The sequence below is a fragment of the Argiope bruennichi genome, chromosome 11 (genome assembly GCF_947563725.1).
Source record: "Argiope bruennichi chromosome 11, qqArgBrue1.1, whole genome shotgun sequence".
Classification (NCBI taxonomy): domain Eukaryota; kingdom Metazoa; phylum Arthropoda; class Arachnida; order Araneae; family Araneidae; genus Argiope; species Argiope bruennichi.
In genome coordinates this window covers 21,680,646-21,701,566 of record NC_079161.1, presented here as the reverse complement: position 1 = coordinate 21,701,566, position 20,921 = coordinate 21,680,646, and the positions used below count along the sequence as shown (strand labels likewise).

Below are 20,921 nucleotides of genomic sequence, written 5' to 3'. Positions count from 1 at the left end.
ACGTGATTTTAAAAATATTGGCCAAATTCCTATGAATACTCTTACAATAATTGAGATGACAAAAGTCATGGGATGCAATATGCAAATAAACGAATAGCAGTAATATCGCGTACAAAATAATAAATGAGTGGTACATTGACAGGCTTTCATTTGTATTCAAGTGATTCATGTGAAAAGATTTCTGACGTGAGTATGGCCGTAAGACGAAATAAACAGATATGAACGCGAAATGACAGTTGTATGAGGCATTCTATTTCGGAAACCGTTTGGGAATTCAACATTCCGAGATCCACACTCTTGAGTGTACTGAAAATACATAGTTTTAGGCAAAACATCCCACCATATACAGTTCCCTAACCGACTGGTTACACCCAAAATCCGAGACAAACGACATGTGTATAGAATTATCAGTGTTAACAGACAAGCGTAAAATAACCGCAAGAATCAATGTGGGATGTATGATGGATGTGTCCGTTAGGACTGTGCTGTGATATTTGGATTTAATAGGCTATAGCAGCAGAAGACCGAGTCCAATACCTTTATTAGCAGCCCAACAGATCCTGCAGCGCCTCTCGTAGTTTCGAGGCGACCATATCGGTTGAACCTTAAATAACTGGAAAACCATAGCTTGGTCAGATGAGTCATTGGTACCTGATGATAGGATTCGAATGTGATGTTGATCTCACGAAGCCATGGACTCAAGTTGTCAACAAGACACTCTGAAAGCTGGTGATATCTATATAAAGATGTGGCCTGTTTTTACATGGGATGTACTGGATCCTCGGGTCCGACTGAATTGATTACTCACTAGAATTGGTTATGTTTAACTATTTGGATACCGCTTACAGCCATTCATGGACTCAAAGTGTTATAGAATTTTTATAGATGACTAAGCTACAACTGTTTGCTATCGGTTTGAAGAACATTCCGGACAATTCCAGCGAATGATTTGGCCTCTTTGATTGCCAGACATGAATCCCATCGAACATTTATGGGAAGTGACTCAAAGGACATAATTCGATTTCTTGCACCGGCAACACTTTCACAATTGTGGATGTCTATTGAGGCAGCATGGTTCAATATTTCTACAAGAGACTTCCACCGATTTGTTGAGTTCGTGCTATGTCGAGTTGCTGCACCTCGCCGGGAAAAATGTCCGATATGGTAATAGGAGATATCCCATGACTTTGGCATTTCGGTGTATATAGTAAGCAGAAACTTTAATAAATGTAGAAAAAAAGTATCATCTCAGTTACTTAAAATGATGAAGAATAAATATTAGAAGCTATCTGAAATAGTAAAGAGTGAATATCTATATATATGTAAAATAAAGAGGGGAAAAACCAAAGGACAAGTATCCCAGCTCTAGCCATTGTCCAATGTCGTCAATTTTTATTTCATATGAAATTTCATGACTCCTGGGAACATTATTATTGCCATTTCTTTCCGATCCTATCTCCATTATAGAAAGAAATCTCAATAATATTATACATTCTCTATGAAAAAGAAGCCACTATAGGGCACCTTAGTTTTTTATCATGGCTCCGATTTCACAAGTTTTTATTTTATTTGAAAGATCATGACATTTAAATTACTCATCAGTGTTCGCTTTCTCTCCCTAACCTTCTCCATTTTCTGGATTTATATCTTACTATAAAAGTTTGACAGAGACCGCAGCTTTAAGACTGAGCTATCACTTAAACTAGGGGCCCGCAGTGGCCTGGTGATAAGGTCTCGGCTCGTGAGCCATAGGATTACAGGTTCGAGACCCGATTCCCCCGAAGAACCGTCGTGTAAGGGGGTCTGTTGCACGTTAAATCCGTCAGGTCCAAACGTGCTTCCGCTGGTGTGACGTGGTGTGGAGAGGAGGGTGCCAGCTCAGGTGTCATCCTCATCATCTGACCGTGGTTCAGAATTACGAGGTCCGTCCCAAAATAGCCCTAGTGTTGCTTCAAACGGGACATTAATATAACTAAACTAAACTAAATCACTTAGACTAAATTAAGATTACAATGAGCGAACAGTTAGTCAACAAAGGTGATTAGTCAATAATTAAAATGTAATATTACAAATGACTTTAAACATAACCAGCTAACTAATTGCGTTTTATATTTTGAATTTTTTTAATGCCATCAGGTGATGATGAATGAGTTTCTGGAACGGGCAAATCAGCTGTTATCAATCTGTAATGAAGGCAGCGAAACCCAAACGAACCTTTTGCTTTTCATCAAAAATCTAGAGTTTGAGTTGGATCACTTGATGTCCGGAAGGTAAGACGTTCTTTCTATCATTGTGATATTGTCTGTTTTTATATTTATGTGAACAACAGATGATATAATATTTTAGGTTTAAATACATTCATTCACTTAAACCAACAAAAGTGTTCTTATCTCAACATTCTCGAGCATTTTCAAGATAGGATGTATGTATTTCATGCTTAATATTATCGCATTAGTGAAAATAATCGTAATAGATAATCGATTGACTATTGATTGATGATCGATTGACTAGTGAAGATAATCGATTTACTATTTTGAATTAATACTAATTCACTTCAACTAATTTGCTCAAATTTCGCCGAATGCTTTTGGTTGGCAACAGTGGAATCCCTCCACCATACTGTTTTCTTTAACCTAATTGTCAATATGTGTAAATTTTGTAGTTTAGCTGTGTTTGTGTAGATTAAAAAATAGTATATTTAAAACCGGGCAGTTCATTAGAAAATCACAACACACTCGCTATACTATTAAAATTACAAAATGAAATAAATCCTTCTATCTTAACACATTTTCACGTTATCACATACAAAGTATTGTTTTGAATTTCAAATATTGCTTTATTGGCTCCATGGTAAGGAAGAGAGTTTTACAAATAGCTGTAATGGATGACAAGCCAATAAATCCAGGCATTGACGAAGTCACCAAATTTGAAAACACTTGGTGACAAAAATGAAGTTTCCCGAATTGCTGCAAATTTTAGTAATATCTCCATTAGGACTCGAGTTCCAATATTTGTACTAGAACATTCGATGTGCTATGACGAGAACTATAAAAGCAGAAATGAACAGATGAGAGAAAGCTGTCGAGTCGAGTGAATTGAAATGTTGATCTAAAGTAAGTTTTCTCTGAGGGCTATGTGCTGCTGCAGTTTTTTTATTAATGATTTGCTGCTTTACAATTTGGCGTCAATAGAAACCAAAACATCAAACCTTCATTCATGAGATACTGAATCCTCTAGTTTCCTTACTGATGTCAAATATTTTACATTTTCGAATAAAAAGTGAGAATGTTTTATTAAATTGAGAGAAAAAAAAGTGCTCAAAGTTCTATCAAATACAAGTTCTGCCAATTAATTGGTTATTAAAATAAAATGAATAGAAAATAAGAATAAAAAAAGAAAAGACATTAAAAATAATTTTATACTAAAAATACCTTTAAGACAATAGTAATACTTCTTTGTGTAAAGTATTTGAAAATTTTTAAGCTTAATAACTTAACAACTTATCATTTCAAATTTCGATTCTCGAAGATCTCTCTGGAGGCCATAAATTAGCAGTATATTTCATCTAAAAGTGTCATTTTTAACTTTTCATCAGTCGAACAGTTTTAGTCACAGGATTGGATTGGATTATGGGGTTTAGTGGTGCAAGTGCCATACCTTACCATACTGCGCCAGACATATAGTTAAAATATAAAAAGCTTGTTTTTATGTAAAAGTAGAAATTGATTGATAAAATTACATGGCAATGTCTCTAAACATTATAAACAAGATGTAAAAAATGGCAACAAAATGATGTATTAAATATGATGATAAAGACCGATTGCTTTTAAAAATTTAAAAAGATTTTTGTGGGGATGTTCCTCCACAAGCATTTGTATGGCCACTGTTGAAGCATTAAAAAATCGTAAACGATGATGATTAAAATCAGGACATTCAACTAAAAGCTGAAGAACCGTTAAAAACATTTGGCATCTCGAGCAAATTGGAGTTTGATCGCCGAATAAAAAATGTTTATAAGTAAAACGTGTTGTGACCTATGCGTCCAGACAATTTGATGTCTAACTCCCGCACTGGTAAACAAGGCCAGAATGAAATAATAACGCGTTCACTCCTACTTACAGAAGAAAAGATTTATTATTTTGTTTGAAACCAAAAATTTACCAAGAATATTTTACTAAATATGAATGATAAGATCGGAGAACTGTATAAAGAGTTATATTGCGTATCTTTTTGGGATATATATTTATTGGTTCAAACAACATAAAATACAATGCATTCACGGAATCAAATTCCCTCCGCGCTTTTGTGCATGCTTCAAGATGTTTTTATTTAGTCTAAATATGGGCGAAAGGAAATATAAAATAAGGAGATGTTCACATTTAACAATGGGTGTACTCAGATTATCCGCGTACTTAGAAAGAGAATAAATTGCGGTAAAAGTAGTAATTCAAAATAAAAGACTTTAGAGAAATTTTTATTTACTGCAAAAGGGGTAAACATTAAATTATTATGAATAAATCAAAATGTATATTCTTAAAATTTAGTAATTCTCTTTTTACAAAATAATAATAATTTATTACATTAAACACTTATTTATTATTGAATTTTTTATAACATTTTGATATTAACAATAGAAGACAATCTCGGTACATTTAATGGTATTATATAAAATATTTTTCGTGACACTTCTGAAAGCTTTTCTTTTTTTTTCCCACTTAAATTAGCCACATAAGCAATCAACGCGCAATTTTGAGTTGAAATGAAGTAGTACAGTCAGAAACGACTCTCACATACATGTGGAAAAAATTGAGTGATAGAGTATCTAATGGAGCAGAAATCAAGGTCGAAGAATTCCGGAAATGCTTATCCCTTCGTATCTCGCCCCTCAGCTATACTCTGTTTCACCCTAACTTGGCAGTATTGTAAAAGGTAGAAAATGTGACGCTCCGCGTTGAGAAAGAGTTCCCCATCAATTCCGACTTTAAAATAGTTAAAATGCGCAGAAATTTATCAAATAATATCATAAATTACAGAAATCCTTTTTTTATCAGTATGTATTTAAAATTATTCTCAAGTTAGAAGTGCTTATCTGTTAAGTAGTTTGTAAATAAAGCGAACGAATAAAGCTAAAAGATTGACATAATGAATTCCACTTTGGCTAGAACCGATCTTCAAGGTCAAATATTTGGCGCGTTTTTCTTTTACATCTCCGCCAACTTAGCTTCATTCAGTTCGCAACCGTTATAATCTTTCGTACTTTTTTATTCTCGCTTTTTTACCAGCTGATATTTTTGATGCTATTAATCACATTAGTAGTTATTAGTTTTGATTGTTGAATATTTATTCGATTCGTTATTTTTATTCACTTCTAAAATGTCTGAAAAAGAGAAAGTGTTATCACCGACTACGCTGTGCACACCTTCAAGACGAGTGAAACCAACAAAAAGTGCAGCATGCAGAAACATATTAAACGTCTATTCTCGACTCCCAGAAAACCCTCAAGATTCTATCAATCAAATCGTCGATAAAGTTTCGCACCTTACAGGTGTTTCGCAATGAACAGTTTTCCTTTTGAAAAAAGAAATAAAGGCATCCAGTTCTTTAAGTACCCCTGGAAAGAAATGATCAGGCTCAGTAGGTAAACATTCAGGTCTTGTAAAATAGGATAATTTTACATTATCCTGTATTTGACGAAAAATCCATGCATATTTTCGTAGAAATGAGATCCCAACATTAGATAAAGTTTTAAAAGATGAGAACGATTATACAGATATCTTTTCGAAAAACATTAGCCGAACTACGCTTTACCGAATATTGAAAGATTTAGGGTTTTCTTTTGAGAAACGATGAAACGAAATGAAATAACATTAATGTTTTATTAAAATAATGTATCGATAATATTGAACAAAATGATGAAAATAAGGAAACAATTAATTCTGCGATAAAGTGATAATATAATAAAGTAAATAAATATTTACTATTTGGCGAAAAATTTGCGAGATGAAATTTCGCCAGCGATCTGCATTTCTAGTAACTTTGTACTTTAAAGTAACCCAGTTGCCCTGACAGCGTATGTGATTCGGCATGCCTAGAATATACACTACTGCCAAGTTAGGGTGAAACAGAGTATAGGTAGAATCATCAAAAAGTGGTAGTCTTGGGATACAGATAGCATTTTCCAATTAGAATTATATGTCTAATTCTGACTGTTTAGAAATTAGCTATTTGGATACGATAAGAGTGTACGCCATTTATATGCCAAACAATATTTTAAAAGTGATTTCTTAAAAAAAAATCTCTTTACATTAAAGCATTTTGGTTTATCTTATATGTCTGATTAATTTTTCTAATGCATTAAAGAAATAAATTTCTCTGTAATCAAAATAATGCGATTTTAACACGACAGTTTTGAAAATTTTATTTAATTTTTAAGCAGTGCTTCAAGATTTTTTAATGTTTGCAATATTTCTGGGAACAAGCAAATTGATGAAGCAAGTTAAGTTTATTCGCATTCATAATATTACACATTTTATGATGGAAGAGTCAGAAAAAGACGATTTGTAATTATGATGCGTAATTCCGTAATTCGGAGAATATTTTGTATATCTAATTAATATTTAAGAAATAAGACTACATTTTTTATGACATGTAAATATTTATATATTTAGTCACCTTTTCCCGATTTCCAAACTCTTCACTCCTCAGATGGGCCTGCGACACGTTCTGAAATACACGAAAATCAACAACGCCGAGGACGCCTGGAATCTGATAGCAAGATATAGAGCTATACCGGAACAGGTATAATATGATGATACTAGCTATTCTAATTGAAACTTTCTGTTACGTACAGGATGGTGCACTTTACTCCCTCAATGGTAAAAATAACAGATTTAATTACATGTGCTCTGAAAGTTCTCTAAAAATTGAATTTTTAGTTTATCTCAACAAATTATGTTTTTTAACATATATATCTAGAGTTTCTAAGTATTCAGTGAAATTTCATTTAAAAGTCAAAACCAGGATTGTAAAGTCTTCTATAGATAATTATTTAGGCATTAAATCAATCTTCATCAACTATGTCCCGAGAGGCATCTCAAAAATGGAGATGGGAAGAGTCCGATATAGTGGTTGGTTCTCGCTGTTCTGTTGGGTATAGAAAAACTGTGGGGTTGGCTACCCATTACTGATGACGGAAGGTGCCTTCTGCGGTAAGGGTTGTACGGTGGTTGGTGATAGTCCTAAGGAATTAACTTTAGTACTTGCCAATGTTGTTGTGGTATCCGACAGGTTTCCATTCAGGTCAGATTGAAGAAACAAAATCCCGTTGAACCAGATATACTACGAGCATATATGCATATAGCAAAAGAATTATTTTTGGAGTAATAATTTCTGAAAATATAGTTGAAAAAACCAAAAACTGACTTAGTTTTTGATTAATACATGTTTTAATATCTTTTATCTTTCGAATTTTTAGAACATAAAAGTGGTCTTTTTTTCTTATCTTAAAGAACATATATGTCAAAATTGTATATTTGTAACTGCAGATTTGTGTAAAAGAAAATACAAACAATATACCAGGGGTTTTATATATAGAATCTGATTAAAGATTGAGTCAGTTTTTGGTGTTTCTCAACTATATCTTCAGAAAATATAAACGGAAAAATATTTTTATATAAATTATTATATACAAACTTACGAAATTATCTTTTCGATGATGAGAGTTTTATTTTCTTGCAATTTTTGCTTTAATTTTAACAATTTTATTTTATGCACAACAATTTGAAACAATGTTTGTGTAATTATGATGGGTTTCAAAACGATTTCATTGTTCAAACAAATCATTCAATCGCTTTTTCCAATATTAAGATTAAATACAAAGCTAAGATTGCTTTATTTGACATTAACTCCGAAGGGTGGCTTTCACTTCTGTTTATTTCGCAGTACATACTCTTTTTAATTTGCGCGCGCCTTAATTTGAAGTAGACTGATTCCAATTAACTCATATTTTTCAGTCTTATCAACTAACATGGAGAAATTTTTAAGTAAATGTGGGGAAAGGCAACGATCAGCATTAATATGAAAATATATTTATTATAATTAAAGGACAAAACATTACTATACTAACATAAAACACATAAAGATACACGAGCGTGAGCTGTTCGTCTTACAGACTCACTGCCCAACTCTCGTCTGCCAATAATGGCGGGAAGGCATCACGTGATTAATGACGTGACACAGCATGGCGCCATACAGGATACGAGATCTGGCAGCACTTCCCACATAAATATATTCTATATCAATTGTTTAATAGTCAATATTTGAGTGAACATCTGCTAGCGAAAGCATCTATTTTAGGATATATTTGACGAACATCTTTTATATTTTGCAGGTGGATGAACAAATTGAATTGATGCGAGAAGGAATACGCACAAATTTCACACTTAGCGATATATCATTGGTAAGTATTGGATTTAAAGTTATAACGTAGATTTACATTTTTTTTAAATTTTAAAATAAGAGCAATTCTGATCTTTAATTTCGACGTTTTAATTCGGAACATTCATGTGATGCATGTTAATCGATTTGAAATTAATTACACACCATCAATTCAGCAAACGATTTTTATTTTTCAGTTTTCTAAAAGTGGAAATTGGGATCAGGCAGAGGACGTGGAGACATCGCCCTTTTACAAACCTTTTATTAATATATCTGAATCAATTACTGGAGATGAATTGTGAGTACTCAGCAATTTTTAGCTAAAAAAAGAGAAATTATATTTTGCAATGATTTTCTTTCTGTATGTTTTTCTGAAAAGAAAAAGAAAATTACATTGTAGTAGCTAGAATAACCTTAATTAGCATTAAACAAATAGAAAATATAAATTATTAATTGAAGGAAAAAAATAGATATTATCTTTAAAGCTTCCATTGTATTTTGACATTTATTTGTATTGCCAGGTGAAAAAGATAACTGAACAATTTTAAATGTGACGGATTTTAATTAATTGCAAACGATTTATGAGAAAATAATTTTATTTACATTTTTTTTTGATGTTGGAATGGGAAATATTTTAATTAGAACAAGTGAGCTTGATAGCATATAAAAGTTAAATCTATAGAATATAAAAGTTAGTTAATTACGTAATTTTTACATTTTTGTATTAAAATATGTTGATAATTGTTTAATCAATACAATTTATGCAATTAGTTCAACAAATAGATTCAAACAATTCATATCATGTTCGTAATAAATTTCAATTATCTATAAGAATACCATCTCTGTAATTTCTTTAGGTGTTTAGTAGCGAAACAGAAAAGATAGCATACAGTTAAAACTAATCTAATTCATTACATTAGCATTAAAAATTAAGAAAAACCGAGCACAGATTATTAAAAGATATGGGTTATCAGTCAATCATTAAATAAAATTTATGCCTCAAGAGTTTTGTGTTCACATTATATGTCTTGGGTCTTTGTTCGTATAGACCGTCACAGTTCATTCTGCACTTTGTCGTTGGATGCATTTTATTACTCATGAAGCAGTGCATTTGCCATTAGTAAGAGAATCCCGCCTATTTGACAAATTCGTTATATCTCATGCCAGTTGCTAAGGTCTCGACTTCATAAGCGGAGAGTTTCAAGATCGAAACTTGATACCACCGAAAAAACGCCTTGTAAGCAAGTCTGGAGCACACATTATATACATCGGGGCAATTTGACTTCCCACTGGTGTGGTCGGAAGTTTGGAGAAGAGATGCCAACTTAGGTGTCATCTTCGGCATCTTAATTCAAAATTTGATGCCCGTCCATAATAGTTTTAATGCTATTTTAAAATGGAATATTAATATAATTAAATTTCATCTTAAACTTAACCAAAAATATATCTTATAACACTAACAAAAATAAGACTTATTATCATTAAATCATCAGTAATCTGTATGAATCTGTAACCAAAAAGGCTAAAATTATTAGAACAAATAATTTTCTTTTTCAGGATTGCCATACAAGAAAATGCTAGTGATGCGATTTTGAATCATGTCTTACCTGCATATAAGAAAGTGGATGACTTCATCAATAATGTAAGTGAGTTAGCTGGTAAATCATTATATTCAGGGTGTTTAAAAACTCCTGCCAGTTTCTTTAGAAGGTAATAGAACACCTCACCATACAATTTTAACTCGGAATTCAATCTGTGAAGAACTACAGGGCGCTTTTCAGCAATCAGTCTTACTTTATCTTGTGAAAGCGATAACTAAAGCCATTTTAATTCGATTTTGAGTTTGAAATATAAGCTAAGAAGATGCAACTCATAGTCAAATTTATTGATAGATTATCTAAATCAAGAGGAGATGGGGAAAGTGAAGATTTAAATCTTCATTTCTTTGTGACTTTCTAACTATTGAAGATAAACAAACGCTTCAAATGGGATGAATTATTTCTTCTTTATAACTGATAACTCTTGTATCAAAAATTTTCTGAAAGATACAATTAAAAATAATCTCTCTTCTAATTGCATTTGTATTTTTTTAATAAAGATTTGATTTATGAGAATGAAAAAGAGAGACAAGAATGCAATCGAAGAGATATCACACTTGTTAGTTACAAAGGGTGTTCAAATGAAAAGGTACGAAATGGCACTATTGGTATAAATGAAGACTTTACTCAAAGTATACACCATAAGCCTGAGCACAACGATCCCATTGATTAACGAGCCGAAGGATTCTTTGTTCCCAGAATTCCTGTAGCCGTGACGAGACCCAGTCCTTCAAAGCGTCCTTAAGGTCGCCATCTGAGTAAAAGCGCTTCTCTTTCAGATGTTTTTTCAGGGGACCAAACACATAGAAATCGCAAGAAGACATGTCCGGACTGTAGGGTGAATGGTAGGCTGCTCCCACTTGAACTTGGCTATTTTCCTGGAGACGTGTGAATGGAGCAGAACCACACCCTCCGTGAGTAGCCCCCATCTTTTGTTCTTGATGGACCTGTATAGTCTTCGGAGTGTCTCTCAGTACTCATCGGACTTGATGGTTCTTCTGTGCTCGATCAATTCAACAAGTAGCGGACCTTGGACGCTGCTCTTTATAAGAGCCTCTGCTCTCCCCTGCTCATGCGGACACCCGAGCATTCTCCGATGTACGCCGCAGACTCCAATCTCATCCCTAAATGTCTCGCGACTTTTTCCCATTGCGGCATAGGCAAATATGCTAGCGGTTAAGTTGTTACGACGTTTCATACCTTTTCATATGAGCACCCCTAGTAAAAAGCAGCCTAAGATAGGATTTGAATTTCACTCTTCAGTCCTTAGCTTCTATGTAAATAAAGGTATCTGAAAAAATTTTCAGTATATAAATTTTTTACTTGATGACACAATAATTTGTCCTTTTTGAATTGTATTTGTCTCTTGACAGTTAGGAATGTAATGAAAAATGAAAATTTCAACCCCTTATCATTAAGTGACCCTTGATCCGAATAGCCCATATACGTACTCATCCGAGAATTTTACCCACCTACATCATATTACTCACGAGTTGAAATTGAATCAAAATTATATTAATTATCATATTCATAACACGGGACAGATTCTGGAAAGCGCCCTCTAACGCTTCACAGCATACATTTATTGTAAGGTGATTTATGCTTGACCAACTGTAATCTGTCTTTCTGCTAATGAAAACCGAGTTCTGAAACGCTCTAAAAAAACACATCTCCATCCATAGATTTAAATATTTTTTAATTGAATATAATTGCTGTTTTATGCATAATGTGAATGAATGAACTAGAAAAAATTAATCATCGAAGGAGCCTGATATTAATAAGAACAACCTTGCTTAGTAAATTTTGATTTTGAAATATATATATAGCAATATAGATGTAGATGATCAGTTAGAATGTATCTAGAGGTGATGACCATTCATGTGAAGCAAAAAGTTTTGAAATCGGTACCATGATTATGTCTGGGTAATTCTATTGGGATATTTCCCCATAGAGAATATGCATTTTTTTAAAAATTTTTTCGAAAATTCAAAGAAGTGGGAGGCAGGTTACCACTAATGATGTATCTATGGGTCATAAGTTTTCATTTCTACTAATAATAAAGATGAAAGCGTATATATGGCCATGTGTCTCTCTGTCTGTGTGTTTTGGTGCTGGCAGATCTACCTGCAGATCTATTGACTTAGAGCTACCAAACTTTATAAATGCATAAATTTGAAAGGTGGGAATAGGCAACTTGAGTGCAATTTTTTGAATTTTAATTGATTAAAAACTAATGAAAAATCTGGCCGTTTTTCGCAAAGATTTCCGAAAATATTACAACACAGAAAGGATTTTGCTCATTTTAAAATGCAAATAATCATCTTTTGAACGATGTCTGTTAATTTATCATCTAACTTTTCTTTGTTTGTAAAGCACTATTAAAAATATTTTAAACTTCTTTTGCAGAAAATATTTCATTTTGGAAGTGATACTCAAATCGTTCCACATTATTTAAACTAATATTTCATCACAGCTTTTTCCCATTAAGGATGTTGAAGATATGAAATTACCATTTATATTGAAATAATGAGTAGATTTATATATAAAGTATACTTTTAATGTGTTTTTGAAATATGTTGTACTTAAAGTTGAGGTTTAACTCTATAAATAATCATTATTAATGCAATATAATCGGATGTATAAAAATATAATATCGTCTTTATCGTCTGAAAAATGCTTTCTTCAATGCACAGAATTTTTTTGTTGAATCAGGGAAATTTTTACTAAATATAGTCTTCAGTTATTAAACAAACTATGGAAAATATTTTAAATTGCACTTAAATATTGAATGATGATATATTCTATTCATGCTTTATTGTATATTCTGTTGATGCTATATTCTGAATGACGCTTTAATACTAAATGATACTTTTTTCTGTTCTCATATTTTAAATTAAAAAGCTCATTTTCTTTAAGTTTTCTCATTTTTGTAATAATTGACGCTAAACATTTCCGTTTTTGATATTAAAGTTCATATTTTGGGCGAGACGAGAGAAAATTAGATTGCTGCACTGTACAATGAACGGAACGGTGTAAGATTTTTAAAATGTTAAGTCTTACATATCTTTAAAAAAATGTAAGTTTAAAAATACTTTGTTAAAAAAGCCACCAAGAGCAAGCTACATAAAATGTTTATTTGAAAATTTTATCAACCATTGATCAGAGATGTTCTGTCAGTCGCGAAAGGCATAAAACATGAAAGAGAATTTTTCGAAATAATACAGCGGAACTGGCGGCTGTACTCCATCCTGGGCTTTCGTTGACAGTGAAGCAGTTTTTTTTTTCCTTTTATTTCTCTAAAAAATGAAAAGTGGTGGAGGACAACTGACCAATGATGATACATCTAGGCGTTATAAGCTTTTATGCAAAAAATTTGTGAAATCCATCAAGTGATTGAAGGTAATTGTTTTTTAGGTCAGAAAGGAGTTATTTTTATTTCAATATATAGATAGCACGGTTCAGAATAACGAGAGGAAAAATAAACAAAAAAAAAAAAAAGTAAGAAATCGTATTTAGTGTTACAAATCTCAAGGTCTTACCCAAAATAATCTTATTTTACTCATTTCGGATAAGACTGGTATCGTATCAACCCTTAGCGGAGAAAATCATTCAAAAATTAAAGTCTCGGGTTCTTGAAGTGATCAGTATAAGAATATGTATTTTGTAGTGTTTTTCTTGTCGTGGTGCTTTTGTTTTCGATCTATATTTTGTTTCGATCTTTTTTTTTCTGTTTGTAACAGGAATACAGACTTCACACCCGTCCAGGCATTGGAGTGAGCACGTTGCCCAATGGAAGGGATTTCTATCGGCAAGAGTTGGCGTACCATCTGACAGACACCGGGGTGACACCGGAGCAAATCCACAACATGGGACTGCGGGAAGTGGAGAGGATAACCAAAGAAATGGACGAAGTGAGTGCAAGAAATTGAAATAAGATAGTTTCTATTAAAATGACGAGAAAACCTTTAATTAAGTTAAAGGAACGGTTATAAATAAGATAATATTCAAAGAGGTAAATGCAAAAACTTTAAAAATAAAATCCTGACATATTAAGATAATGATAACAACCCCAATTCAAGAAACCAGGAAATTTAAATAAATATTATAAGTGTTGGTTTTGTTTATATTTATAAATACTATAAATATTATTTATAAACAAAGAGTATTTGTTTAGTTTATACTGAGTACAAACATTAATGCTGGCCGTCTTGGCATATTGGTAGCGCGTCTTCCCCGTTGTCTGAGCGTTCTCGGGTTCGAATCACGGTTCGGGCATGTGAGGCCCCCTGTAAAATGGGGTTGTGCATGTGAAGGTCACGCATGAAGTGGCTAAGTCGTACTCTTGGCCCTAGTTGGCGATACTGAATAAACAAGAGACCTCACTCGGCTTAAATCGCTGACAGATCTGTCAGCGGGCCTGTGAAGTGCCATAAGTAACAACAACAAAAATGTATGCCATGTAATCCTGAGTAATGATTAATAAAAACAATCCTTATCGCAAAATTCCTAAGTCAACGAAAACCAGTGAGATTGGTCTGTCCAAGACTTTCTCGAACACTCACTACTGAACTTGTCATGCTCTTACATTGCATTGGTGTACAATGGTTACGAAACATCAACTTTTGGCGTGAATTTAGCCTTTTTGCTGAAACTATCGTGTCATCCTTGGTGCGTTTTTTGGCGAATATTCCTTAGAGTACCGGTAATAGTATCCAAAAATCGAATATGTGTTTTAGATGCGTTTTTCTTAAGTATTAGAAATCAAAATTTGTGACAAAACTACACTTGTGATCACAAAATCCAATAACAAATTTAATATATTTAAGTCTTTGTGGTTTTGAATTATCTTGTTCACATTTTCTGAAAGTAACACTCAACCCGTTTTTGGTCTTGTCTCAAATTTTGACTGGCGTTTACACTGTAGATGTTAAATCTGTGAACCAAATTTTATTTATCTAGTTCTTTTCGTTTTGTAATTATCGTGCTTACTTATATTCGAACAGACGGACAGATGGACTTCCTCTGAACATATTGTACTCAAAATTTGATGGAATTTGTAAATTTGGTATAAAGATCACATACCAAATTTCAACAGTCTAGCTGAAATCATTTTTGAGTTATCTTTGTTACAGACAGACAGATGGACATTTTTCAAAAATGTGTTTTTCGAACTCAAAGAGGTCCAACACGCGGACATCATCAAACTCTCGAACTCGAATTTTTCGACGATTGCTATAATTTATACATATACGAAAAAGTAAAAGTTCGATATAACATAATTTGTGCCCATTTATTCTAAATGCTTTATTTATAATTGATTAATATTTAATATCTAAAAAAATTTGTTCAATTTAAAATCGGACAAAGATAAATAATTAATTGATTATGAAGGTAATGCAAGTCCAATTTTAATAATACGCATAAGTATTTGAATCATTCCATTACATTTATTTTAAGTGATGAATATAATCTGACTTTTTTATTTTCTGGGTAAAATTAATAAATTCATATTAACATCAGAAAAGTGATACAAATATGAAGAAATAATGAATCAATGCTGTTTTATAGCAATTAAACCCAAAATAATAGCAATTTCTTTTATTAGGTTTAACAATATATAATTTGAATGTAATCTACATTCAAAATATAAAATGCTATTCATTTTTGTTATTATCTGTAAAGAAAATTGCTTAATACAAAATATATTTAAAGTGATATTTAATTTTTCATAGTTGAAATTACTAGATTTTTACAATTGACTAATAATGAAAATTGTGTAAGTCTAATTATAGACAAAAAATATATATTATTTTAGTTAAATTTACCAAAGGAAATATCCATACTGATAAATTAGTAGAAACATTGCCAGACTTGTGAGTAATAAGCTTTTAATTTATATATTTAAACCTTTTAATATATATATTTGAATTGACTAATATGCTTATTTTGAATTTTCTCAAAACAAAGAAAAAAATGGACTTGTACCACTTTAAAAAAAAACTGTTCAGATAATTAGTGTTTTAAGGCTATAAATGTGCTGAAATGTGAAACTCAACTGTCTATTCTCGTTTGGTCAAAATTACTTACAGAAAGGTCTCATAATATGTTATGCTTAAATACATAAATCCGTCATTACTTTTTCTCTATCTTTATGTAGGTCCGTAATTATTAGTGATACATTTGTTTAGTTATAATTTTCTTTAAATTTTTTTTAAATGCAGCCTAGAATTCATAAATAACAAATGATGCTTTTTTAGTATTGTTAAAAAAAACCGGTTACATTGAATTTTCATTTAGTATAATCTAACGGCTCTCTTTGAGAGGAAGGAAATATTTGAGAACTTGAAAAAAAATTTCAAACCTTTCGTTTTAGTTTTAATAAACATCTAAAGGTCCATTATTATTAGAAGAAGAATATATAACCATTAAAATTGAAACATAATTTTAATTATTGTTTACTTTCAATAATATTAATTTCATATTTTATGAAGTTGAATTTGTCGATAGAATTCATTTAATATTTATAACTGCAACCCTTTTTTATTCACAGGTGGTAAAATCCTTAGGCTTCAACATGACGCATCAAGAATTCAGCAATATGATTCGCAATGATACGACACAATTCTTCGGCACAGAGGTGAATCTTTCTATATTGTCATTTTGCGAAGAGACAGCGTGGGTGTAAAGTAATTTTTCCCTCTTTCGAGATGTCTGCAGTTAAAACGAAATGACAAAATGTAGTTGAAATCTGGTTAAAATGAAACCAGATTTCAGTTACATACTGTGAAAAGTTTGCACAGCTGAATATCGTATGTACCAGAAAATATAAATGTACCAGAAGTCACTGATAAGAGGTATCCGGTGTTGTTGAAATAGAAAATGTGCCAATAATTACAATGAATACACGAAAAAGGGACCATGCAAAAATTTATTAATCTTCGATTGATAAAAAAAAGTCACATATAGCATTATACAGCATGAAACTTAGAGAAAATAATCTTTTATTAGTCAAAATTAGAACGCCCTTGCTTAGGAGCAACATTTACAGAGTGTTGTCATTTTCCATGTCCGAGTTTTTGGTTTAAGTTATATTAATGTTCCAATTTGAAGCAACATTAGGGTCATTTTGGACAAGATTCGTAAATTTCGATCGCCATCAGATGACGGGGATGGTATATGAGTTTTTATTCCCTTCTCCAAACTTCCATATCTCACCATTGGGAGGATATTAGGCCTCCATATATTTAACGAGCATCAGACATACAGACATGGAGGTTCTTGATCTCAATCGGGTTTCATGTCTAGAACCCTCCGACTTGGAAGACGAGACACCAGGACACCATTGTCCAGTACAGCTGCAAAAGATATTACAAGATATACAATGAATGGACGGAAAATGAAATATGCAAATCTTCAAGCGATAAAAAGAACAAAAAGGATTGGCACATGGTATAAAACTTCATGAAATTGATATTAGTCAATATTAGAATTCATTTCCCAGGAATAAGATATTACATAGCGATTTTTGGTTCAATTTTTTCCCCTTCTACGAAATCCATTTCCCCATATCTTATAGCATGTATATAAAATTTGTTTAATTTCATTCGCCAGTTGTAGCTGCAAAAGCCTCCAATAGGGAAAGTTTCTTTACGATCATCTTGCAATAGGGAAAGTATATGTATTTAAATAGTGCGAGATTATTTACAATTAATTGTCTTTTTATAGTTCTCGTTCTTCAGATTTCTCAGAACCACTGATGTTAGTTTCCCGAGAATATTTTACTAAATATGACTAAGATTGTATAAAAATTAAAAGTTTCATGCTTTTTCTTTAATGTATTCATTAATTGAAATAGCAATAACAATTCATTAAGCTGAATAAACAATGGAAAACTTATTCCTATTTCTAATGGTTTAGAAGCTAAATACTGGTCCATTACTATTCTAGATGAGTTTATACCAGGTGTCCTAAAATAGTGAAAGAAGATTTTATTTCCTTAATTATTGCAATTAAAATTTTATTTCCAGTTACGAATTTTCATTATGTAAGGTATTAAAATGTGTGAATATACTCTCAATTTTGTGGAGTTTGATAATAAAATGTTAAAAAAGTTTTTTTAAGTGCCAAAAAGTAAAATATCTCTCTTAAATTCATTTGTGCAAGCATGAGGTTGCATGCTTCTATCTAGGAAATTTGGAAGACATTTTAGAGGTGAGGGACGCGCTAGGATAGAACCTGGGACCTTTAGGTTAGCAGTCCAGTAACAATCCGATTATGCCAAAACAGCTGTTCAGGCAGAAGCGCTGTTACTGGCTTATATGCAATTCACCACAGTACTCTCCCTCCAGTGAGTTGACGGGGAGACGAACGATACGGATGTTGAGTGGTGATATATTAAGATAATAGTAGCTGTTGTCTTAATGGGCCGTACCCTATTTTGAATAGCGCCAAGCGTTATGGCGAGCGTTTTATGGGTGCTGATGCGCCAAGTGTGTCTGGCGACTTAGGGTTGCTGCGTCACGTGAGTCTGACGACTTTGCTGCTCCAAGTGAGTCTGGCGACTTTGGTTGCGGGTAGATGGCGCCACAGCTGCTGTACGAAGGTTGAAGGTTCAGCGTCCGAGGTCACCAATTTAGAGGTGAGGGACGCGCTAGGATAGAACCTGGGACCTTTAGGTTAGCAGTCCAGTAACAATCCGATTATGCCAAAACAGCTGTTCGGGCTGAAGCGCTGTTACTGGCTTATATGCAATTCACCACAACATCTTAAAGACAAACTTTTTGACTTAGACCACTTTTTCATACCCTTGATATTTGAAAGTCTTTATTGTACATTTCAGGGATAATAGACTTATCACGTTGGGTTATTAAAAGTGTGGGATAAGAAGAAAATAATGCATTTATTAATTTGCTCTTATTAAATTATTCTGAAAATGACAGTAATACGTTAATTGAAGTATTTACAATTCTTGTTTAATGGAACATTATCGATACCTATACAAAATCACATATTTCATACACTTTTATACACACTTTTTTATATTATGATTACATAAATATAAATAATTAAAATAACAAAATAATTCTGGTTACTGAAACACGTAATTTTTTTAGGGAAACTTAATAGCACGCATACAATTAGGAGCAAATGTTTTTCTTTTTCTTGTTTGTAATTGCACTACTTCTCTGACATACTTTAAATGCCCAATTTCTCAAGTTTCTATTCCATTTTCTTTTCAATCAAAGCTTCAGCTGTCGGTCAATCAAAGTGAACAACATTATTCTTGATTAACAAATTTCTTTCAGATCATAATGAATAGCATGATGACAAGTATTTGTTTTTAATAGTTTTTCTTGTTTAGAATGAATTTGCGTATCTAAAATAAATGTTATCATTCAAATTTTCTGTAAGCCTTTCTTAAATCAGAAATAAGCATATTTGTGTAAATTTTATAGTTAGAATTGTGAAACTTTATGGAAACAAAAATAAATGTAAAAGCTATATTTTACTAACTTTTTACTCTATGGGGACCGTATAATTTTTTTTAAAATTTTGTATTATGAACTTCCACAGAAGCCAAACTATTTACGTGAAATCACACACTATATTTAATGAAGCTTTGTAACAAGGAATATACGGGCAAATGTAAAATGTGGTAACGGTGCAAATATGAAACATCTTATAGTAAGTATAAGATTTAGGGAAATATTTTCTTTAACAAAATTTATTTTTTCTATCTTATGTTCATGTCAATGAATAGTGTGGCGGATTGTGATGAGCGAGGATAGAACCTGGGCTTTGTGGTTTGCAGCCGAGTAACATGACCACAATACAAAAGCAATTGCTCATGTATCGTAGCTGCTAACTGGCTTATGAACTTTCACCACAGACTCTCCCTCCAGTGAGTCGGAGGTGAGACGAACGATATGACTGTTGAGTAGTGATGTTTTAGCTGTTGATTCTAATGTGCCTGTACTCATTTGAGCATTTGAGTAGCGCCAAGCGTTATGGCGAGCGTGTGCGGGTGAGTGGTTGCTGTTGCTGCTTCAAGTGAGTCTGACGACTTTGGATTGCTGCGACCTTTTTGTGTTGCTGCGTCAAGTGAGTCTGACGACTTTTCGTTTGCTGCTTCAAGTGAATCTGAAGACTTTGGTTTGCTGTGGGTAGATAGTTCCACAACAGCTGTACGAAGGTTGAAGGTTCATCGTCCGAGGTCACCAATGTGGCGGATTGTTAGGAGCGAGGATATAATATGGGAGCTTGTGGTTCGCAGCCGAGTAACATAACCACAATACAAAAGCAATTGCTCGTGTAACGTGGCTGTTAACTGGCTTATCAGCTTTCACCACAATAGGTTGCTTTTAGTAACTGATTATCACTGATTTAAGAGAAAAATTAATCATAATGCTTATTCATTAAATTCATTAATAGAAGAATTACTTTGTTTTTTGAAAGTATTTTCTGATTTTCAGGATGAAGCTCTTGAGACATATCGAAAAGTTTTGGAAGAAGCAATCGCACCTAAATTGAGCAATATATTTAAGAATATTCCTGAAAAGTTATTAACGTAAGTAGAACTGTTTATCCGTTTGTTTATGTTATGAGAAACATCTCTTCCTTGTGAAATTCTATAAATTCTCAATGCGAGTACAACCAAAATTATGAGGTTGCTGATAATTTCGGAATAATTAAGAATTTTTTTTTATATATATAAGATGGTATACTTAGTTTTCATTCATTCAAGATGAAAGAATGCAGCTTACTATTTCTTAGGAAAATTAGAAAGCTCCAATATAAGCCACAATTACATAAGCTTTTAGAGAAATATGAAGGCAACGAAACGAGCCCAAATTTCATAGGGAGTTTTGACTTGCAGTGCTACACGGA

At 32.5% G+C, this 20,921-nt stretch overlaps 1 protein-coding gene across 1 annotated transcript in view; it reads left to right on the top strand.

Annotated features, from left to right (window-relative positions):
- Window positions 1-20,921, top strand: part of LOC129957468 (uncharacterized) — a 57,960-nt gene that overhangs the window by 10,519 nt on the left and 26,520 nt on the right. The window contains exons 3-10 of the mRNA XM_056069783.1: window positions 2,137-2,270; window positions 6,669-6,798; window positions 8,390-8,458; window positions 8,634-8,734; window positions 9,994-10,078; window positions 13,775-13,945; window positions 16,585-16,671; window positions 20,507-20,601. Coding sequence (XP_055925758.1) covers window positions 2,137-2,270; window positions 6,669-6,798; window positions 8,390-8,458; window positions 8,634-8,734; window positions 9,994-10,078; window positions 13,775-13,945; window positions 16,585-16,671; window positions 20,507-20,601 — 872 coding nt within the window. The remainder of the gene's footprint in view (window positions 1-2,136; window positions 2,271-6,668; window positions 6,799-8,389; window positions 8,459-8,633; window positions 8,735-9,993; window positions 10,079-13,774; window positions 13,946-16,584; window positions 16,672-20,506; window positions 20,602-20,921) is intronic.